Source organism: Geotrypetes seraphini, chromosome 9 (genome assembly GCF_902459505.1).
Source record: "Geotrypetes seraphini chromosome 9, aGeoSer1.1, whole genome shotgun sequence".
In the NCBI taxonomy this organism is placed as follows: Eukaryota; Metazoa; Chordata; class Amphibia; order Gymnophiona; family Dermophiidae; genus Geotrypetes; species Geotrypetes seraphini.
The window spans coordinates 56,533,502-56,555,798 of record NC_047092.1 but is presented as its reverse complement, the minus strand read 5'-3'; the positions used below and the strand labels follow the sequence as shown (position 1 = coordinate 56,555,798).

The 22,297-nt window shown below is 41.8% G+C and overlaps 1 protein-coding gene across 5 annotated transcripts in view; it reads right to left on the bottom strand.

Annotated features, from left to right (window-relative positions):
- DOCK4 (dedicator of cytokinesis 4) overlaps nucleotides 1–22,297 on the bottom strand; it is a 650,492-nt gene that overhangs the window by 513,357 nt on the left and 114,838 nt on the right. For 3 of the 5 annotated variants that reach the window (XM_033958349.1, XM_033958350.1, XM_033958353.1), the window contains exons 4-5: nucleotides 8,592–8,647; nucleotides 5,801–5,897 (exon numbers count right to left, since the gene is read on the bottom strand). In XM_033958349.1, coding sequence (XP_033814240.1) covers nucleotides 5,801–5,897; nucleotides 8,592–8,647 — 153 coding nt within the window. The remainder of the gene's footprint in view (nucleotides 1–5,800; nucleotides 5,898–8,591; nucleotides 8,648–22,297) is intronic. The other 2 variants (XM_033958351.1, XM_033958352.1) reach the window with 2 other exon arrangements.

Genomic DNA, 22,297 nt, shown 5'->3' with positions numbered 1-22,297 from the left:
CTACACTTATTGCAAGGGATCTCTGCCGCTATAAGTATAGCGGGCCGCGGCCCCCTGACCAGGAGGGTGCCCAAACCCTCTGCCCGAAGACGCACCCCCCCCCGACACTACCGACCGCCCCCCCTCCCGACATTACCGATCCCCCCCCCGACAATATCGATAGCTGGCAGGAGGGTGCCCAATCCCTCCTGCCCGAAGACGCAACCCCCCCCGGCGCTAACCCCCACTCAACCAAACCTGTTCTTGGAAGGGTCTTGCACGTCTTGAGCCGGCAGGCACGCCTCGTCGAAATGAAGCGGGCCCGCCCCTTCCCGGCCCATCCCGCCGAAGCCTAAGGCCTGATTGGCCCAGGCTCTAGAAGCCTGGACCAATCAGGCCTTAGGCATAGCGGGTCCGCCCATCCCCACTTAATCTAAGGCCTGATTAAGTGGGGATGGGCGGGCCTGATTGGTCCAGGCTTCTAGAGCCTGGGCCAACCAGGCCTTAGGCTTCGGCGGGATGGGCCGGGAAGGGGCGGGCCCGCTTCATTTTGACGAGGCGTGCCTGCCGGCTCAAGACGTGCAAGACCCATCTAAGAACAGGTTTGGTGGAGTGGGGGTTAGCGCCGGGGGGGGGGTGCGTCTTCGGGCAGGAGGGATTGGGCACCCTCCTGCCAGTTATCAATATTGTCAGGGGGGGGAGATCGGTAATGTCGGGGGGGCGGTCGATAGTGTCGGGGGGGCGGTCGATAGTGTCGGGGGGGGCGGTCAGTAGTGGGGAGGTGCGTCTTCGGGCAGGAGAGATTGGGCACCCTCCTGCCAGCTATCGATATTGTCGGGGGGGGGCGGTCAGTAGTGTCGGGGGGCGGTCGGTAGTGTCGGGGGGTGTCTTCGGGCTGAGGGTTTGGGCACTCTCCTGGTCAGGGGGCCGCGGCCCGCTATACTTATAGCGGCAGAGAGATCCCTTGCCGCGATAAGTATAGCGGCCGCGTCTACTTACAATGTAGGCCAGCATTTTGCTGGCCTACATTTTAAGCTTCTCCTCTACTAGGGAGACGCGTAGGGCCGCCTAGGTTCAGCCTAAGGCCCGCCTAAGGCCCTTAGACTAGCTTAGGCATCTTGCGGGTCTCCCTAGGCTCCCGGAGGCGCCTTCAGGCTTGCCTGGGGAGCATTTTTTTTTTTAAAAACGTGCATCCCAATTGGCTGATTAGACAGCTGTAGGACGCCTAAAATCGGGATGCACTTTGGAGAATCAGGGCCAAAATGTCTAACATCAGTGACGCCATTTTAATAGAGTTCACATCACTTTAAGGTATATATTCCATGAGTTGAAGTTTAAAACTAAACTAAACCTTAAGCTTATATACCACATCTTCTCTAAGTATAGAGCTCAACACGGTTTACAAGAGTTTAAGAAAGGAAAATATAATACGAATTAGTGGTTATATAGAGAGCAGCAGAATTTACATTTTTGAAAATAGCCAAGTTTTCAGATATTTTCAAAATAATTGGAAAGAGCCCAAATTACGCAGCTGGACAGGAAAGTTATTCCAAAGCTCCGTAATTTTAAGGGAGAGATTTCCCTAATTTTCCAATATAGATAACGCCTTTTAACGAGGAGAAAGATAATTTAAGCTTTTGGATAGATCTGGTAATATCAGGTCTCACAGAGTTCCAGGATAAAGAAATTAAAGGTGAAAGAGTGCCATGCAAGATCTTAAATGTTAGGCAGGCACATTTAAAGTAAACCCTAGAGATTATTGGGAGCCAGTAAAGTTTTAACAAAAGCGGGGAAACATGATCATATTTGCTTTTTGCAAAGATCAACCTAGCTGCAGTATTATGGATCTGTTGAAGTCTTTGAAGACTTTTCTTGGCTAGACTTAGATAGACCAAATTACAATAATCCAACCTCGAAAGAATGATTGATTGTACGAGGACAGCAAAATGTTGTTGGTGGAAGCAGGATCTCACTTTCCTCAGCATATGGAGACTAAAGAAGCATTTTTTTTACCAGAGAATTAAGATGGTCATTGAATGAAAGTTTTGAGTATATAATGACACCCAGAACTTTACTTGAGAATTCAATCTACAGTGAAGATCCAGATGGCAATGAAATGGATGAAGGTAGTTGATCTAGTTTAGGGCCAAGCCACAGTAGTTTGGTTTTGGACTCATTCAGCTTCATTTGCACAGTAAGGGGCCAAGATTGAAGTTTCATTATGCATGCTATTATATTTTCAACGAGGTTTGAGAGATTCAAATCTATCTCAAGAAGGACCAAGATGTCATCTGCATATGTGTATAATGTTTCAAAGGGAGATAGATGGATAAGTTTTAAAGTAGACATTAGATGTTGGAGAGGATAGGGGAAAGAGGTGATCCCTGTGGGACTCCGCATAGAGGCTTCCAAGAGGATGACATGGTGCCATTCATATTAACAGTTTATGAGCGAGGTTGTAGGAATTTCGAGAACCAGTCAAAGACTGTAGAATCAATGCCTATCTCAGAAAGTTGGTAGATCAAGATGTCGTGGTGAACGACGTCACAGGCCGCAGATAGATCAAATTGTAATAGGATTGCAAACTTGTTACGTGAATGTAGTTGCTGAACCTTTGAAATTAGTGAGACCAATAGAGATTCGGTGCTGAAGTCTGAAACCATATTGGCAAGGTAGAAGAATGGAGAATCTCTCTAAGTATGATGACAGCTGAGCAGATATAATAGACTCAACATTTTGGTCAGGAGAGGAATATTCACTATGGGTCGATAACTGGACGGTGAGGATGGGTCTAGATCATTTTTTTTCAGTAGTGGGGTCAGGGCAATGTGGCCCATCTCTGCAGTAAATAGACCTGATAGTAAGGCAGAATTTATAAGTCTGATAAGAGATTAAATAGCCTGAGTGGGAATTTTCTCATATAGGTATGAAGGAAATGGATCCAAGGCACATTTACAGGATCTTAGTTTGTGGCCCAGTTTTGAAACCTGAGCCTCAGTTTTGAAACCAGGTCGGCAGGGCAGGGAGGGAAGATGGTGGTTCCCTTTCTCTTTGCTCTGCCGGCTGAAGAAAACACTGAGGAATGTTAACATTTTTTTGCTTTTTCTTAAAATTTTCTTTTGAAGGAATATTGTAGCACATGACCCCTGATGAAGCTCTGCCGAGGAAGTGAAAACAGTGACCCCGTCAGGTGAGAGATAAGTACTAGGGGGCTCATAATCAAAACTTAAACACGTCTAAAAGCTTATCCAAGTCGGCACTTGGATGACCTAAAAGACATGTATATATATGAGAAATATTTTCGAGGATGGGCATTTTCCCACTGCCAACTTTGGGCGTCTAGTGCTATATGTCCCAATCAGACTTAGATGTATGTTTTGATTATGCCCCTCCATGGTCTTCCATGTGACATCGTTGCCTGTTCACAGTTAGTTCACAGAGAAGCACTTTTTGAAAATAGTCATTAATAAATTATACTTGGGATTTTTTTAAACCAATGATAGAGATTTGACCTGCTAAAATGAAAACTATCAAAGTTCAGGTTCATTTTAAAGATCGCTGAGGTTTTTTTCTCCCAAAATAATAACAGTTCTAATTAGAAACACAGAAATATGATGGCAGATAAAGGCCAAATGGCCCATCCAGTCTGCCTATCCACAGCATTCACTATCTCCTCATCTCCCTAAGAGATCCCAGATGCCTGTCCCACACTTTCTTAAATTCAGACAAAGTCTTTGTCTCCACTGTCTCTACCGGGAGCATATATCATGCATCTACTATCCTTTCTGTAAGAAAGTATTTTCTTACTACTAAGCTGATCACCTTTTAACTTCATCCTATGACCTCTCAGTCTGGAGCATCCTTTCAAATGAAAGAGACTCGCCTCATGTGCATTTATGCCATGTAGGTATTTAAACGACTATTATGTACCCTCTCTCTCACCTTTCCTCCAAAGTATACATATTGAGATCTTTAAGTCTGTACCCAAACACCCTATGACGAAGACCACACACCATTTTAGTAGCCTTCCTCTGAACTGACTCCATCCTGTTTTGAAGATGCGGTCTCCAGAATTGTACACAATATTCTAAATAAGGTCTCACCAGAGTCACAGGGGCATCAATACCTCCTTTTTCCTATTGGCCATACCTCTCCCTATGCACCCTAGTATCCTTCTAGATTTTGCTGTCACCTTTTCAACCTGTTTGGCCACCTTAAGATCATCACACACTATGACTCCCAGGTCCCGCTCCCCTTTCATGCACAAAAGTTCTTCATCTCCTAAACTGCACTGTTCTCTCAGGTTTTTGCAGCCCAAATGCATGACCTTACATTTCTTAGCTGCCAAATTTCAGACTATTCTTCAAGCTTCGTTAGGTCCTTCCTCATGTTATTTACACCATCAGGCATGTCTACACTATTACAGATTTTGGTATCATCCACAAAGAGGCAAATATTACCTGACAGCTTTTCAGCAATATTTTTTACATAATTGTTAAAAAGAACAGGCACACCACTGATAAAGCCTCTTTCCTCAGTGAGATCTCCATTGACCAGTACCCTCTGTCGCCTTCCACTCAACCAGTTCCTGACCCAGTCCATCACTTTTGGGCCCATCCTAAGGGCGCTCAGTTTATTTATTAGACGTCTGTGTGGAACACTGTCAAAGGCTTTGCTAAAATCTAAATACACCACATCTAGCACACTCCCTTTATCCAATTCTCAGGTCATCCAGTCAAAGAAATTGATCAGATTTGTCTAAAAAAGACCTGCTACCTCTAGTGTTGCCCCTGATCCTGTAATCCAGGGTAATCCAGAAACATCACTATTCTCTGTTTTAAAAGCATTACCATTAATTTACTTACCACAGTCACACTTACCGGCCTGTAGTTCCCTACATCTTCTGTCCTTCTCCTGTCCTCCGGTACTACTCCTGATTCTAGAGAAGCATTGAAAAGGTCAGCCAGCGGAACCACCAGAACTTCTGTAAGTTCCTTCAGTATCCTCAGATGTACACCAACTGACCCCATTGCTTTGTCCACCTTCAGTTTAGCTAGCTCCTTATGAACACAATCCTCTGAAAATCAGTCAGGGTCTACCATGCCTTTGTCTTCTGTGGTCCTGCTCTCAGGGCCTACATAAAAAAAATCTCAGTGTTTGGTGGCACTCATAAGTTATCCAGATACAGCTGATATTCAGTGTTGGTAACTGGATAACTCTCTGGGCAAGTCAGGACTACTGTTTGAACATAGACACTTGCACGGAATATCTGCAATGTATAAATAACTTTCAGCTTTGCTCCCACTCTGGCCCCAGATCATTTCAGCACTAACCAGTGAATGCCTCAATGGGGAGGACTAATATTCAGCAACACTCTCTGGTTAAAAGCTTCTGAAAGTGCTTGGGTTGGCCAGAACAATTTAACTGGGCACAAACTTCTCTTACCTGGTTAAATTGTTTTGAATAAAGACCCTCCCCCCTTTCAATGTTTTAAAATCCAAATATTTAAAGATAGTAGAAGTATTATGCAATCTCCTCTATTCTACATCTTTCATTACATTGGTGATTTCTATTCCGCCAATACCTTGCAGTTCAAGGCGGATTACATAAGAGTTTTCAGGAGGTTACAAGAATTGTGACATAGCATAAGAGATGTCATAAGAGTTACAAGAATGTCATAAGAAATCATTTTCAATCATTTTCATTTTGAAGGTTTTCATAAATATCCTTAAAGTGAGTTTACTATAATTTTGCAAGGCTGCATGCTATAAATATTTTGAAGCATTGAAAAGCATAATGAAGAAGCCAATATGGATTTTACCACATAGAGCTGTTTCCACATTGTACCCCAGTCTCTTAATGTTGCCGTCATCTCTGTGATTACAGAATCTTCTGTCGGGATTATCATTTCAAACTGTCTATGACATATAAAACAAAATTAAATTACACACAACAAAATTGGACCCTTGTACATATTATGTGCACAACACAAGATTCTGTTTTATTATACAAATAGGCTACATTAAATATTTGTTTCTTTCAGCATGTACATATCTCGCAAGAAAAAAAAAAGACTATTCCTGCCTATAGTACAGTATAAATCAGCTTAAAACAAAGCATAGAAACTCACTAACTAATATTTAAAGCTATTTAACAGTCCAGAAACAACAGTTGACCACTTAGTGTTTAACTAGCTAACTGTGAATATTCAGCACAAGATAACTGGTTATCTCCACTGAATATCCAGCGATAGTACCTAAACGTTAACCAGCTATATTGTGCAATATTGGACAATAGTGAGCACTGACCATCCAAGTTTAATGGCCAAATCGGGACATGTAAATAGTAGGCCTATCTTTGGTTGCTACTAACTTAACCAGCCAGCGCTAAATATTGGCTTAGCCAGTTAAGTTAATGCCAGCCCCAAACCCCTAGATATTCAATGCCGGTCAACAGAAACAGCCTGGCATTGAATATCTGGGGTCAGTGCCAACTATGTGAGTATGCGGCCTCCCTCCCATAGTCTGAATATCGGACACTCAGTTATACCTCTTTTGTGTACCTCTACCGTAGACCAGTGGTTCCTAAAATTGTTCCCAGCCAGTCCTGAATACCTGACTGGCTGGGGTGCCTCCAGGAACAGGTTTAGGAACTACTGCTGTAGACTGTTATAGTAAGAAAATAGCAGAGCATGCATGAAAAAAGAAAATTTCTGCCACTGTATCAATTTCTTTTTCACTGTATTATTTTAGCATGTACAGTACTCCCCTGCGAATTCGTGGTTCAGCATTCGCGGCCTCAGTCATTCGCAGGTTTTTTTCTTCTTCCTCCTGCTGCATTTGAAAAGCATCGGCTCAGATGAAGGACACGTGAGAGAAGCAGCAGCTTGCGTCCATGTGAGAGGCGACTCAGTAGACACGGTTCCCAGCACCTGGTGCTCATCTTCCCCGCCCCCCCCCCCCACACACAATCACCCCTCACGCCATGGAATCTGGCCCGTCTGCTGCTGCAGCGGCACCTATTACTTCCAGCACGGCCACTGTGAGGGAGATTGGTGAGGGGGGAGAGAGAGAGAGGAGATCGGTGGCAGTTGCAGCGGTAGAGCGTGCACGCATGATGGAGCCTTCCAGCAGATGGCGACCAATGGCAGCAGCCAAAAACAGAGCAGGGAGGGCATTTTTGTACCACATCCATTTTTCACGGTTTTTCACTTTTCGCAGTCACTCTGAGAACCTAACCCCCCGCGAATTTCGGGGGAGTACTATATTATTTACTGACTATGTGATGTGGAGATGCATTTTCGATATGATGTCTAAATCCAAGTTTAGATGTTTGTTTTGAAAATAACCATTTCTCAGATGTGTTTGTGCACAGTGCATCTATTTTTTTGAACCATTTTCAAAAAGAAAATCCAAAAGAAAATTGCACTTATCAAGCCATTGGGATGTAGGAAGAGCCAGCATTTTTAATAGACTGGCCACACAGACATCCCCAGTAGAGCAGTGGGGCACTCTAGGGGATACTTCAGTGAATTTCACATAAGAGGTCCCAGATACACATCTCACTATAATCCCCTTATATTGTATGAGCCCTCCAAAACCCACCCAAAACTTACTGTCCATCACACCAACAGACCTTATGCCTGCAGATGTCACCTATATGTTGGTACAGTGGGATTTGGATGGATTTTGGAAGGCTCACATATTTCACTATAAGTGTTGGCGTGGGATATGGGCCCATCTCTATAGTTCACTACTCCGCACACTAGGCTACTCCAGGAACTTGCTTGCTGCTTTAATAGGACTGCCCACAACATCTGAAGCTGTCATACAGACAGGTATGTATGGTTTCATTTATATATATATATATATAATTTTTTTATTTTTTTTTTGGGGGGGGGAAGAGGTCAGTGACCATTGGGGAAGTGTGGGAGGTCATGCCTTAATCCTTCCAGTGGCCATCTAGTCAATATTTGCACCTTTTTGGTACATGTTTGTTGTTGTGACCCTGGGCAAGTCACTTAATCCTCCATAGCCCCAGGTACGTTAGATAGATTGTGAGCCCACCGGGACAGAGAGGGAAAATGTTTGAGTACCTGATTGTAAAAACCGCTTAGATAACCTTGATAGGCGGTATATAAAATCCTAATAATAAACTTGAATAATAAACTTGAATAATAAACTTGAATAATAAACTTGAATAAACTTAATAACTTAAAACTTAAAACTTGAATAATAAACTTGAATAAACTTAAAACAGGTCTAGCCCCAAACATCCAAATTGTGCACTGGACATTTTCTAAAATGTTCAATCATTGCAGAAAATCCTAAGCCCTCCCTAGTGCTCTTACAACCCCCCTGAGATTTAGATGCACTGCAGACAACCACCATAGAAATCTGTTTACAAAATGTATTTTGAAAATAGTGAATTGGAAGGATTTGGTGAGAAAAACATCCATCTGTCCCTTTATGCCACTTTTTGGATTTTTTTTTTTAATGAGCCCCTTATTTTGGTCTCCAAATTTACTGCCATGGCCCCAATATAATAATGCAAAGCATATCCTGGAAGTGTTTTATGGTCTAATAAAAGTTGTAAACATCTATATCACCTACCCTTTGTTCTTAACAGAAGCGTTTTTCAAGTGAACATAGCTGGATGGAAATATCCCCTAAAAGAAAAACATCAGATAAAATACAAAATAAAATGGAAATGACACATTTCTTTTAGTAACTTCCAACCACAAGATAAAATGGTAAAGAGAAGTTTCTTAGATTAATCTCCCCTTTCCCACTCCTTAAAAAAATTTGCGAACTCATTTAATTTACCCCTCACCACCTCCTTTTATGAAGCCATGCTAGGCTTTTTTATTGCCGGCCAAGACAGTAAAAGCTCCGAAGGTCATAGAATTCCTATGAGCATCAGAGCTAATACCGCCATGGCTAGCAATAAAAAAGCCAAAAGAGGCTTCATAAAAGTTTGCTTCTTAGGTAAAAAAAATTTGTATATTGTTATGACTACCGAACTAACCAATTGTAAATCAGCTTTCAAAATCCTTGTTTAAAAAAACAATGTGTCCTGATATCCCTAAGAGTTCAACTCCCTTTCTCCTTAGGAAGAGCTGACTACTGTGCCATGTTGTTATATTTCCATTTATATGCAGGGAAGCTCATTGATGCCACAATGTGCTCTGATTTGGCCTATTTATTTACAAAACTAAGGTAAAGCAAACAATGATTCTAAGTGTACACAGTTACATGAAAAGTATCACTGAGTTTTACTACTAAGTTTGGGTCATCACTTACCTGTGACCAGTGCTCTTCCTAGCTGTACCCCTCAATCAAGCATTTAAAAGGTTCATTAAGCACAGTTACTTACCATAACAGGTGTTATCCAGGGACAGCAGGCAGATATTCTCACATGTGGGTGACGTCATCCACGGAGCCCCGGTACGGACAGCTGCAAAAGTGCATCTACACTAAGAACTTTAGAAAGTTTGTGACTGACCGCACTGCTCATGTGCGAGTGCCTTCCTGCCAGACGTAGGCATGTGGTTCCTCAGTTCAGTAAAGCCAGCTAAGAATCTAACCAGGGGAGGTGAATGGGTTGTGAGAATATCTGCCTGCTTTATCCCCGGACAAGCAGGCAGCATATTCTCACATGTGGGTGACCTCCAAGCTAACGAGAATGGGATGGTGGGAAGGTTGGCCTTTAGGAAAACAAATTTTGCAATACTGCTTGGCTGAAGTGCCCATCCCGTCTGGAAAAAGATTCCAGACAGTAATGAGAGGTGAAAGTATAAACCGAGGACCAAATAGCAGCTTTACAAATCTCATCAATAAGGGTAGAGCGGAGAAAAGCTACTGAAGCTGCCATAGCTTGAACTTTATGGGCTGTGACTTGACTCCCCAGATGCAGCCCAGCCTGAGCATAACAGAACGAGATGCACGCAGCCAACCAATTGGAAATCGTTCTCTTGGAAACAGGATGCCCCAACTTGTTAGGGCCAAAAGAGACAAAAAGTTGTGGGGATGATCTGTGTGATTTAGTCCTTTGCAAATAGTAAGCTAATGGTTGTCAGCCTAGAGGCCTATGGGAAATTATATCAATCTGACTCTGGCATGGGAAGGCAGATAGACCCTTAGTGCAGGGAAACTGTTTTAAGTTTCCCTGATTGAATCATGACTAGCTAAAAGGTGTTAATGTCTGATTAAGAGGGTGCTTAGGACAATGGCCTGCTTGAATGGGACAAAGAAGCCAGAGGCTAATCCCATCACCATGCTTGTAGATATCACACTCTCCTTTGTCAATTAAATTGACCATTGTCTCAAACAGTTTGCAAGTTCTAAACAGAAAGATACTGGGAGATACAATATTTTCTCTATTCAGAATAAGATTCCAAGGTATAAAAGCCTGCTCTCTGCTCTATCAATATCTCTCTTTTTCTATCAAGCTATCAGGAGAGGGGTCTTGGCCCTCTCTCTCTCTTTCTATCTAGCTATCTCTTGGCTCTTTGCTTGGCACTCTGGTTCTGTCTTGGCTCTCCCTCTCTCTGTCTATCCTTCCCTTTATCTATGGAACACGAAACTTAGACCATCCCCCTTTTCTCTCTCTCTGGCTCTTCCTAGAACTGCAAGCTTCTATGTCCCTCTTTGCCTCTGAACTCTGTAAGGCAGGGAAACTGCTATGCTCTCTATTTAATTGTAATGCTTAATTGTAATGATTATAAATATTGCTTTTCTGTAAGACTATTTCTATAATATATTCTTTATATAATCACCTCTGGCTGTGCTTCTTATTTGATTCTATCCCTAATGAAACTTCTGTGAAGGTATTGAACTCGGGACCGCGGATTGTAAGGCTGTGTCAAACATAACCCCTCCAACCTAATATTGTGGGGGTGCGACCATCCTTACATTTTATTATCCTTACATTTTGGGGGCTTGTCTCGGTCCTTCCTGATCATTTGGGTAAGTAGAATTGAAGGTTTTTTTTAATGCACTTTGCAATAGGATTATGTATAGACAGAGTGATATAGAAATCAAAAGTCCTTGCAAAACCCTTAGATTGATTATACGTTGGACTGGATGACACACTGTTGAAAAGTTCCAGTAATATTGTGGGGTTTTATACTTGGTGAGATTTTATATATCAATTGACTTTCTATTTTTGATTGATAGATAGAGTGAGATAGAAATCAAAAGTCCTTTTGGAACCCTTAAATTGTTTTAGACTGGATGACACAATTGTGAAAAGTTTCAGTAATATTTTGGGTTTTATATTTGGTGAGATTTTACTATCAAAAGTCTTTGTAGTTTACCTTTGCCACTTTGCATTGTATGATTTGCTATTATATGCTTGCAAGAGTGTGTTGCATTTAAGAATATTTGAGCTGCTCTGAAGAAAAGCAGGGTTCAAAGTGAAAACAGTCGCTCAATTAAGACACGCCACATCTGTACTAACAACTTTTACTTTTTTACCTTGTGCTTTTAATTCTATTTCTTGTCAGTCTCTGCCCTGGTGAAAGGCCCAGTGCACACTGAACTGGAACTGGCAGCTGACACCTCTGCTCTTCTAACAGACTTCTTAAACTTCTGCCTGTAAATTTCAGGTAGTAACCAGTGTGGGCAAGTGTGGGCATAAGTGTATTTTATGCCAATGACTCTTGCCTAACACGCTTTACCTCGCTTTTCTACCTATTAACTAAAGTCTCCCTCCTTCATAAGTGGGAGCATTTCAATCTCAAAGGCTACACACAGATAGGGACATTTAGAAGCCCATTCTCTCTCATGAAATATATGAGCAAGGCCCACGAACCAAGGCAGACTTCTGCAGCCTCAAATATGAACCCTTTTGATTTTCAAGAACTCACAGATATTGTACACAAATATTTTGACAAGAAAGGGGGTTCATATGAGGGTAATTTTCCAGAACACACATGGCATGATATTCAGAAACAAATGGTTTCTCATTCTCAGGAGTTTAGAAAGAAAACAGATAAACGCAAATGCCTTTTCATTCAGGGCTTATGTAGAGGACTTATTAGCCTAAGACAAGATAATACTGACTTGAACACTCAGTGCCATCAACTGTCCAAAGACTTAGATGAGGCACAAATTAATATATCCATGCTAAGAACCCAAATTGTTCAGGCCACAAATTCCTTTTTAACTGTAAATGAACAATTAGAAGAGGCCAAGGCAGAATTAAAGTATTTAAAGTCAAAATGTGCCTCGCAGGGACAGGCTATTCTGCCATCTGCACCTGTGCCACCATCACCATATAATCCATGTAGTCAGAAAACCGTTTTTGTAGCAGGTCAGAGAAAGGGTAAACTAGCTACAGATGTAGAACAGGAAGAAGAACCGACAAACGAAAGTGAGGAAAATTCATTACCAGGCCAGAGCAATACCAATAGTACCCCTATAAGTGACACAGCTCCAGTAACTGTAGTGCTGCAGGGACATATGAAAGATAGTGACATTGAAAGAATAGTGGAGAAAGTGGGCCCTATGCCTTTTAACATAAATGAATGGTGCAAATGGGCTATTGACATACTGATTCACTGGGGTCTAGGGAAATACAAAAGGAACAATTCAGATTTTGATAAGCTTATGCACCTAGCCCTGGGTCCACATTATTATAAATTTGGATCTCTTGTTCATCCATACCAATTTGTAAAGATGGGCATCGAACAACTATTTCGCTGCACCTCTTTGCAAGTACTTAGAACTCTTTCACCCCTGCCAAGTGATACACCAGAGCAGTTTGCATATAGAGTGTGGGTAATCAATGCGGTACTTAACGAACATGAACATTGGCCCAGTTCCTCAGATTATGGTCAGAGAGAACATAAAGAATTCCTATTAGAATTATTATCTCCCGAGATTACTAAACACCTTCTGTTGTTCTCGGAGGACCCTAAAACTACGCCTTTTGACACTTTACTACTCAGGATTGGGTCTGTGTGGAAGAGCCAGCCAGCTCAAATTATTTCAGTCTCTGAAGCTAGAAGGTGGCATGCTGAGGGAGCACCCCAATACAATAAAACACCACACACAAGAAATAGAGGGCATGGCAGAGGTAGTTACAGAAATTCCTCCACTTACATTCCCTTCCATGAGCTCAGAGCACAGACAGAAGCATTAGAAAAAGAGAAAATGAAATGGGAACAGGATCGTCACACAATGCAGATAGAATTGGACAGGGTAAAAAGTGATTTGACAGCTAGGAACAACAGTGCTAGTCCATAGGGATGTCCTGACTCTCTGTGTCCGAATGCCAAGGTGACTCAGGCCTTCACAGCCCAGCCAGACTCCTTTCACTTACCTGTGGACTCACTTTTGGAGACGACGGATAAGGGAAAGAAGTCAGACTCAGAATTCAGCTTGAGGTATGTGGCACCTTTGATATTGGACACTTCCGACTGCCCCAATGTTAATACTACCATAGAGGGTCAGGATAAATTAACTTTAATCGATACCGGGGCCAGAATCAGTTTTACAGATAGAGCGCCTCCTACTGGAGATCAGGAAAATATGGAAATTTGTGAGATTCAGGATCTAAATGACAAAGCTTCAAAGTGTGTGTCTATCCCACAAAAGGAACAAATGAAAGACATTGTAGAAACTACTGCCAGCACGAGTGAGAATGCAGGCAAAGAAATAGTTGAGGTGGCTGGTCTTGCATTGGGTACAGGAATTCTAAATGCTTCTAAACCTTTGGTTCATGAGGTTATTCCTGTGAAGTTAGTCACACAGTGTAGCATGCCAGTGCAGAAAGCATGATCGTAGTGTAACTCACTCAGAGGCTCCAGATCTTTCAATTTGGGCACAAGACTGTGGGAAAAGGTACACAGAAATTTTCTTTGAGGGCAAAGATCCTGAACTACAAACACAGCATCCAGTACTTCCTCCAGCAACAGAACTGGTTCCTAAGATGGAGGAGAGGGGTCTGAGTGGACCTATCTCTTTAGCATGTGGCTCTCCAGCTTGGTCATTTGCTAAATCAGAGGGCTCTGTTAGGCTCACTATACACTCTCGGGCCCTAACTAAGATTTCAAAGCCTGTAGTACCAGTGGCTGCCTCTTGCTCTGACATCACTGTGAAATTTAACCCTAAATGTGCATTTTTCTCTGTCCTAGACATGACTAATGTGCCCCTTGCCTCTGAATGCCAGGACATGACAGTGCAGACAAAAGAAGACAAATCTAGCCTGCACCTGACTTCTGCACCGCAGTACCCACTCCTCCAATTGCAGTGGGACCCAGGTGGCAGACATGTGGTCCAGGTCGGCCTGAATGGAACATGGACAAAGTTTGTTTTAAGTGACCTTGAGGATGCTGCTAATTTGAAATTTTTTTTTTCTTTTTCTCAGCAGCAGTTCGGATATATATACATAGCCATTCCAGACCAATTTTGGCACAAAGATATTTCTAATGTTTTCCAAGGTTCCTCTTTATCACTGCAGAGATAGAGACGCTCCAAAGAAGATATTAGCTTTATGCCTTTTCTGAATATGAGATGGTTATGATATGCATTAGTTGTACAACTCAGGTGTTCATCTTTGCTGGGTTTTTTTTTTTCTATAACAATGTGCTTATTTGCAGAACTAAATTCAGCCCTGCACACTTGACAGAGGGATGAATAGCCTTACGCCTCATACTTTGTGTTTTATGTTGTCTGTGCCATGTGGTCTGTCTTTTGTCTATTTGTTTTAGTTTAGGGGGTACCCCAGGATACATAACATTGGCCATTTCTAGAGCTCTTTCCCCATTTTTTTTTTAACTAGCCCAATTGCGCAATGTTCTCTCTCTCTCTCTCTCTCTCTCTCTCTCTCTCTCATATATATATATATATATATATATATATATATATATATATATCTATATATATATAGATGATATATATATATATAGATATATTTATATATATAGAGATATATATATAGATATATCTATATATATACACTCTCTCTATATATATATACTCTCTCTCTATATATATATATACATTCAGTACAGGCAACATGGTTTCTCTTCCATTTTCTCTCTCTTATTTGGATCACACTGGAGTACAGCTGCTGAATGATATCGGGACTCTTTTCAAATCCCTCCCTGTATGCACAGACATCATTTCATCTCAAGGGTGAACACCTGTGCAAACATCAGATCCTGTGCAAACATCATTTCATCCCAAGCGTGCATCTCACCAGATTAAAAAGACTGCCAGTTCCTGCTGGACTAATTCATCTTCCTGCACCCTGACTGCAAAGACTTTTACACACATGCTGTACACAATGTTTCCTGTTCATCGGATATAGCCACCTTCCTAAGAACGCTTTGCTGTACGATTCCACCTATTTAACCTATTCTATGGACATTCCAGACTTTATTTCATATGCTGTACATCCACTACGTCTTGGTATGGGCAACGAGACATTTCAAAAGCTGCTGAACTTTACTGAACTCCATACTTACATTGAACAACTTAAGAAAACCTCCAAAGAAGATTTTGAAAATGGACAGATTGCACAAACTGTAAAAAATTTGCTACAAGACGCTCATGTCTCAGTTTGGGAACTTTTCTTTGGTTATTCGCCCCCTGCAAACCACGTATTTAATGTTTTAATTCACCCTATCATTATCTTAATTATTGTACAAATTTTGCTATGTATTATTATGATTTTCCTTTGCTGTAAAGTGAAACACATGTACATTTCTTTACAAAGCTTATCATACCAAGTTCCTTCTAGCTTTTAAGGCAGTTATACATGTATTTCCAGTATCTTCTCGGACACTTGCTAATTTGGTTTTAATTTGGTTTTAATTTGGCATGGCCTATTGCATTACCATTACCAAGGTCAGACATAATATTTTCCCATATCCCATACTTAGATACTCTCTCTTATGACATCTTGGTACCTTTATTCCTGAACCTCTTGAAAAAGCTTCCTGCATCCCTTATGCACCGTTCATTCACTCAACGACGGGTAAGATATAAGCATACTGGGGTCCCCCGCCCAGATGATGGCCTATACAACCTAAGACAGAGGTTTGAACTCATAATGGGAATTGTTTATCTTCATAGCTTGGAGATTCTGCAGCAAAGGGGACGTACGACTATAATATTGGAGGTAAAATAAGCATCTGCTAATTGCAGATTGACTGTTTAAAGAAGGGTACCACAAGCTTGCCTTCATTTCAAAGAATAAAAAAAAAAAGTATGGGAGATGTCAGCCTAGAGGCCTATGGGAAATTATATCAATCTGACTCTGGCATGGGAAGGCAGATAGACCCTTAGTGCAGGGAAACTGTTTTAAGTTTCCCTGATTGAATCATGACTAGCTAAAAGGTGTTAATGTCTGATTAAGAGGGTGCTTAGGACAATTGCCTGCTTGAATGGGACAAAGAAGCCAGAGGCTAATCCCATCACCATGCTTGCAGATATCACACTCTCCATTGTCAATTAAATTGACCATTGTCTCAAACAGTTTGCAAGTTCTAAACAGAAAGATACTGGGAGATACAATATTTTCTCTATTCAGAATAAGATTCCAAGGTATAAAAGCCTGCTCTCTGCTCTATCAATATCTCTCTTTTTCTATCAAGCTATCAGGAGAGGGGTCTTGGCCTTCTCTCTCTCTTTCTATCTAGCTATCTCTTGGCTCTTTGCTTGGCAATCTGGTTCTGTCTTGGCTCTCCCTCTCTCTGTCTATCCTTCCCTTTATCTATGGAACACGAAACTTAGACCATCCCCCTTTTCTCTCTCTGGCTCTTCCTAGAACTGCAAGCTTCTATGTCCCTCTTTGCCTCTGAACTCTGTAAGGCAGGGAAACTGCTATGCTCTCTATTTAATTGTAATACTTAATTGTAATGATTGTAAATATTGCTTTTCTGTAAGACTATTTCTATAATATATTCTTTATATAATCACCTCTGGCTGTGCTTCTTATTTGATTCTATCCCTAATGAAACTTCTGTGAAGGTATTGAACTCGGGACCGCGGATTGTAAGGCCATGTCAAACATAACCCCTCCAACCTAACATTGTGGGGGTGCGACCATCCTTACATTTTATTATCCTTACAATGGTCACATGCAGTCCAGAGTATGCAGAGCCGTTTCTCCTGGATGAGAATGAGGCTTAGGAAAAAATACTGGAAGCACAATCGACTGATTGAGATGAAATTCAGTGACAACAATTAAAATATTAGGCATAGTTTTTGATCGACATCTGACCATGAAGAATCAGATTGACGCTGTGATTCATAAGGGATAATACACTCTGTGGAAGACCATATTTTGAAATCTGTTTTTAAAATTCTTGTTCAGTCGTTACTGTTAAGCCTTCTTGACTACTGTAATATCATCTACTTGTCTAGTACCAAGAAAAATATGGCCAAACTCAAACTAATACAGAATACAGTGGGCATATTAATTTATGGTCTGAAGGAAATACGGACCATGTGACTCCACTTTATTGTGAGCTGCATTGGCTCCCAGTGGAGCCACTGCATTGGCTGCAGTGGCTCTCACATGTGAGAATATGCTGCCTGCTTGTCCTGGGATAAAGCAGGTAGATATTCTCACTACCCATTCACCTCCCCTGGTTGGATTCTTAGCTGGCTTTACTTAACTGAGGAGCCACACGCCTACGTCGGGCAGGAAGGCACTCGCACATGAGCAGTGCGGTCAGTCACAAACTTTCTAAAGTTCTTAGTGTCGATGCACTTTTGCAGCTGTCCGTACCGGGGCTCCGTGGATGACGTCACCCACATGTGAGAATATCTGCCTGCTGTCCCTGGATAACACCTGTTATGGTAAGTAACTGTGCTTAATGAACCTTTTAAATGCTTGATTGAGGGGTACAGCTAGGAAGAGCACTGGTCACAGGTAAGTGATGACCCAAACTTAGTAGTAAAACTGTTGTTTTCAAGTTGGGATGTCTGTGTTATAAAGTTGCTTTTGGATTTGCTCCATCATATCTAGTTGATATATTTCTTATAGCATCTTACAAGAATAATAGAAAGTCACACACTTTGTTCATTTTTCCCCCAGTTAAAGAATGCAACAGTAATAAATATCTTGACCATACACTGGCCTATCAAGCAGCACATCATGATAAAGATTTTTGGTACTTAATATGTACATCTTCTTATGAACAATTTAGAAAACAACTGAAAACTTTTCTTTTCTCAAAATTGGATTTGAGGCCAGAGTCAGATAAATGGAGGAGATAATCCAAAACCAGAGAAACAGAGATGGATTTTGGGTCCTCATGAAAAAGAAGACACCAAGCAGAAAACCGTGTCTATTTTTATTGATAATGCTGCTGAGTGGCTGGTTTTTTAGAAGCTTCTAAGATCAGTTGAACAGGCTGAGAAAGATGAAGATCAGCTGAACTCAAGCCAAGAGGTACCAAGCTGTCAGATGTAATAACTGAAGATTGGGATGCAAAAGAAACCCTTGATTCTGCGTGAGAAGAGATGGGAAAATTTGAAGAGGTATTGGCTCCTTGATACTGAGTTGCAGTAGAAAGGAGAACCATGATTGCCTGGGCCACCAAGGAGCTATCAGAATTATGGTGGCTGTCTCTTGCTTGAGCTTGATAAGCATCTTGAGAACAAAAGAAAAGGGTGGAAATGCATAAAAAAAACTTGTTTGTCCAATCCAGGAGAAAAGCGTTTGCTTCCAGGCAATGGAGTAAGTACAGCCTGAAGCAAAAGTAGGATAGCTTGTAATTGTGGGGAGTTGCAAACAGATCTACTTGAGGAGTATGGAATAGAGAATTGCTGCGTTCAAAGTCCATTCGTGTGGATGAAAAATACGGCTGAGTTTGTCAGCCAGAGAATTCTGCTCCCCTTGAATGTAACAGCTTTGAGAAAAATGTTGTGAGGAATTGCCCAATTTCAACTCTTTTGAGCCTCCTGACAGAGGAGAGATCCTGTGCATCCTTGCTTGTTTACATAATACATTGCTACCTTATTGTCCATCCAGATAAGGAGAACTTGATCTTGTATAAGATGTTGAAAAGCTTTGAAGCAGTGTAAAACGCTCTGAGTTCCAACGGATTTATATGATGGGGATGATCCCTGGTGGTCCAAAGACTTTGAGTGCACAGGCCATCCAGATGTGCTCCCCAAACATAAGTTGATGAATCTGTAGTCAGGACTTTCTGATGGGGAGGTGTTTGAAAAAGCAATCCTCTGGAAATATTGGAAGATTTCATCAGCCACTGAAGAGATTGTCGAAGTGAGGAAGTCACTATAATATGTTGTGAGAGTGAGCCGAGAGCTTGTGACCACTGAGATGCTAGGGTCCACTGAGGAATCCTTAGGTGCAGTCTCGCAAAAGGAATCACAAGGATTGTTGATGCCATGTGTTCCAAAAGAACCATCATATGCCTTGCTGAGAGAGATTGAATCTGTGTAACCTGATCGTAGAGTTGAATAAGTGCGTCTTGATGCTGCTGAGGAAGAAACGCTCTGAGCTGAGTCGAGTCTAACAGGGCTTTGATGAACTAGAGCTTCTGAGATGGTTGAAGCTGAGATTTGGGAAAGTTGATTTTGAATCCCAAATTCTGGAGAAATATAATAGTCTGTTGTGTCGCTGAGAACACAGTGTGACATGAGAGGTCCTTGATGAGACCTCAAGGCAGCTGCTACAACTACCAGGCATCTTCTGAAAGAAGATGCCAGACCGAAAAGTAGGACTTTGTATTGGTAGTGGTTTTGTGCCACTCAAAATCTGAGATATTTTCTGGAAGCCGGGTGAATTGAAATGTGAGTGTAGGCTTCCTTCAGGTCCAGAGAGCATAGCCAATCACTGTGATTCAGAAGGGGATATAAAGTTGCCAGAGATAACATTCTGAATTTCTCCTTGACCAGAAATTTGTTGAGAGCTCTGTGATCCAATATCGGTTGAACACCTCCCGTCTTCTTTGTTATCAGAAAATAACAAGAGCAAAACCCCATGTTCTCTTGTTCTGGAGGAACCTTCTCAATGGCATTGAGAAGAAGTAGACTCTCTATCTCCTGAAGTAGAGAGGGCTGAATGAGATTGGAAACACTCTCTTGGAGGATGGTCTGGAGGTACAATGAGAAAATGAAGGAAGTAACCTTCTCATATAATGTTTAGAACCCAGAGGTCAGACATGATCAACTCCCAACAATGAAAGTAAAGTTGAAGATGACCTCCAACTGGTTGAGGGAGAGGCAGGGGCAACTTGATTGATACTATGCTCTCGAGTAACTGGTCAAAAAGACTGAGTAGATTTAGCCGGAGCAGTCTTTGAAGGTTTTTGGGAACGCTGTTGTTTTTGCTTTTTCTGCTGAGGGCATGAAGAAGTGGTTGGTTTAGCAGAATAACATCTCTGATAAGACGTGGATGGTTTTGGTTTAACTAAGGAGTCCAAAGATTTCTCATGAGTGAAAATTTTTTGAGTGGCATTCTCAATGGTATCTCCAAAAAGTTCATCGCCCAGACAAGGAATATTAGCCAATTGATCTTGAAGATTGACATCCATGTCAGCAATTCTAAGCCACGCCAGCCATTGCAAGGCAACAGAGGAAGCTCTTGTAGATAATTTGAAAGAGTCATAAGCAGATTGTACCAAATGCTGACGTAACTGAAATAGGGTGGAGACTGTTGAAAACCCTTAATACAATGAGAAAGAAGGTACTTTTGATATATTGGTAGCTGTTTAAGCAAATGTTTAAGGTTGCAAGTAAAATGAAAAGTACAGTTGTTGACACGACTGGACAACATGGAATTTTGATACAGACATCTTCTAAATCTGTCCATGGTGCGACCCCTTCTCCCTGGTGGAACTGAAGCATAAACCTTGGAGGATGTAAACTTTTGGAGACTCCACCACCAAGGATTGATGAGATAGTTGAGGCTTATCAAATCCTACAGTGAGCGTAATCTTATAGAGAGAGTCCAGTTTCCTAGGAGCAACAGGGACAAACAAGGGGGACTCTCAATTTTTGTGAACAGTATCCTTCACAAAAGCATGAAGAGGGAGCTTTATAACTTCTTTAGGAGGATGTTTAATATCCATAGTCTCCATGTATTCAGGAGTATACATGGAATCCACTTCCAGTTTAAGAGACATATCTTTACCAAGCTGTCTGATAAAACGGGTAAAAGAAAGAGTCAGGTGCAGATGATTCTTTTTGAGGAGTCATCGGAGAATGGTGCTCTGGAGAATCATAAGGCTCAGTTGTTGATGGACAATCATCAATGAAAGATTTGATGTGAAGGTCAGAATCTAGAACCAGGATCTATGTCTTCTTTTATATCGGTACCAATCAGGTGAGGGAGAAGGTGTTCAGTGTTTACGTTTCTCTGAACATTTAACAGAAATATGCCTGGGCCTACGAGAAGAATTTCTGGAATGAAAAAGTGTAGGAGAAGAGGAACGATGTCTCAAAAAACAAGACCGATGACTGGAAGCATGAGACTTTGATGCATGCCTGGTTAATGGGTGGTGCTGAGAACCAGGAGACGGCATCAAACAGTGAGGACTGGTACCAGCATCTCTGGTAATGATACGCTCAAGCTGGGCCGATACCTATGAAGTTGGAATCTGTATAGGTGGTACCGAGATGGTACCTGTACAGGTGATACTGGAGTTGATACCTGAATAGGCGGTACCTGTGGAGTAAGTATCGGGTGTAATAATTTGTGAAAAATTTCCTTGTACTCCTTACGAAAGAATTCTTCAAATTGTTCTTTCAAAGAAGGCGCTGGTAACTGTGGCTTTTTTGCCGGTATCATTTGTGCCATGACCCGCTCAAAAGAGGATGATTCTGATGAAGAGAAACCCCTTGATTGTGGAGCGGGCTGTATTAAGGGTCGACACTTGGCTGGCATGACTGAACTCAATGCCTTAGTTGCCTGCGACCCTACCTGGGAAGCTGATGACTTCTTCACTGGCTTACCCGAAGGAGGAAGAGGCTGCAACGCCGGGGTACCAGGCAGTGCCGATAAAGATCTTAGGAGTGCGGTGCCTTAGGTGTTGGCACCACCAAATGCGGTGCCTTTGCTGATGGTGCCATCAACATCGAAGGATATGAAGATTGGTCTCCTTCCATAGTGACACCGAACAGCTGTTTATGTTGAAGAAGGCAGCTTTTCAAGGTGCGCTTTTTTAAAGTGGAACACTGCAAGCAAGAGTCTAAATGGTGTTCCGGCCCAAGACACTGTATACACCACATGAATGTCGATCTATCAGAGAAATTGTCCATTGAACCACATTAACAGCCGGGACATCAAGTTCGGAAAAACAGTCTCAGTCAAATCAAACACGAGAGGTTGA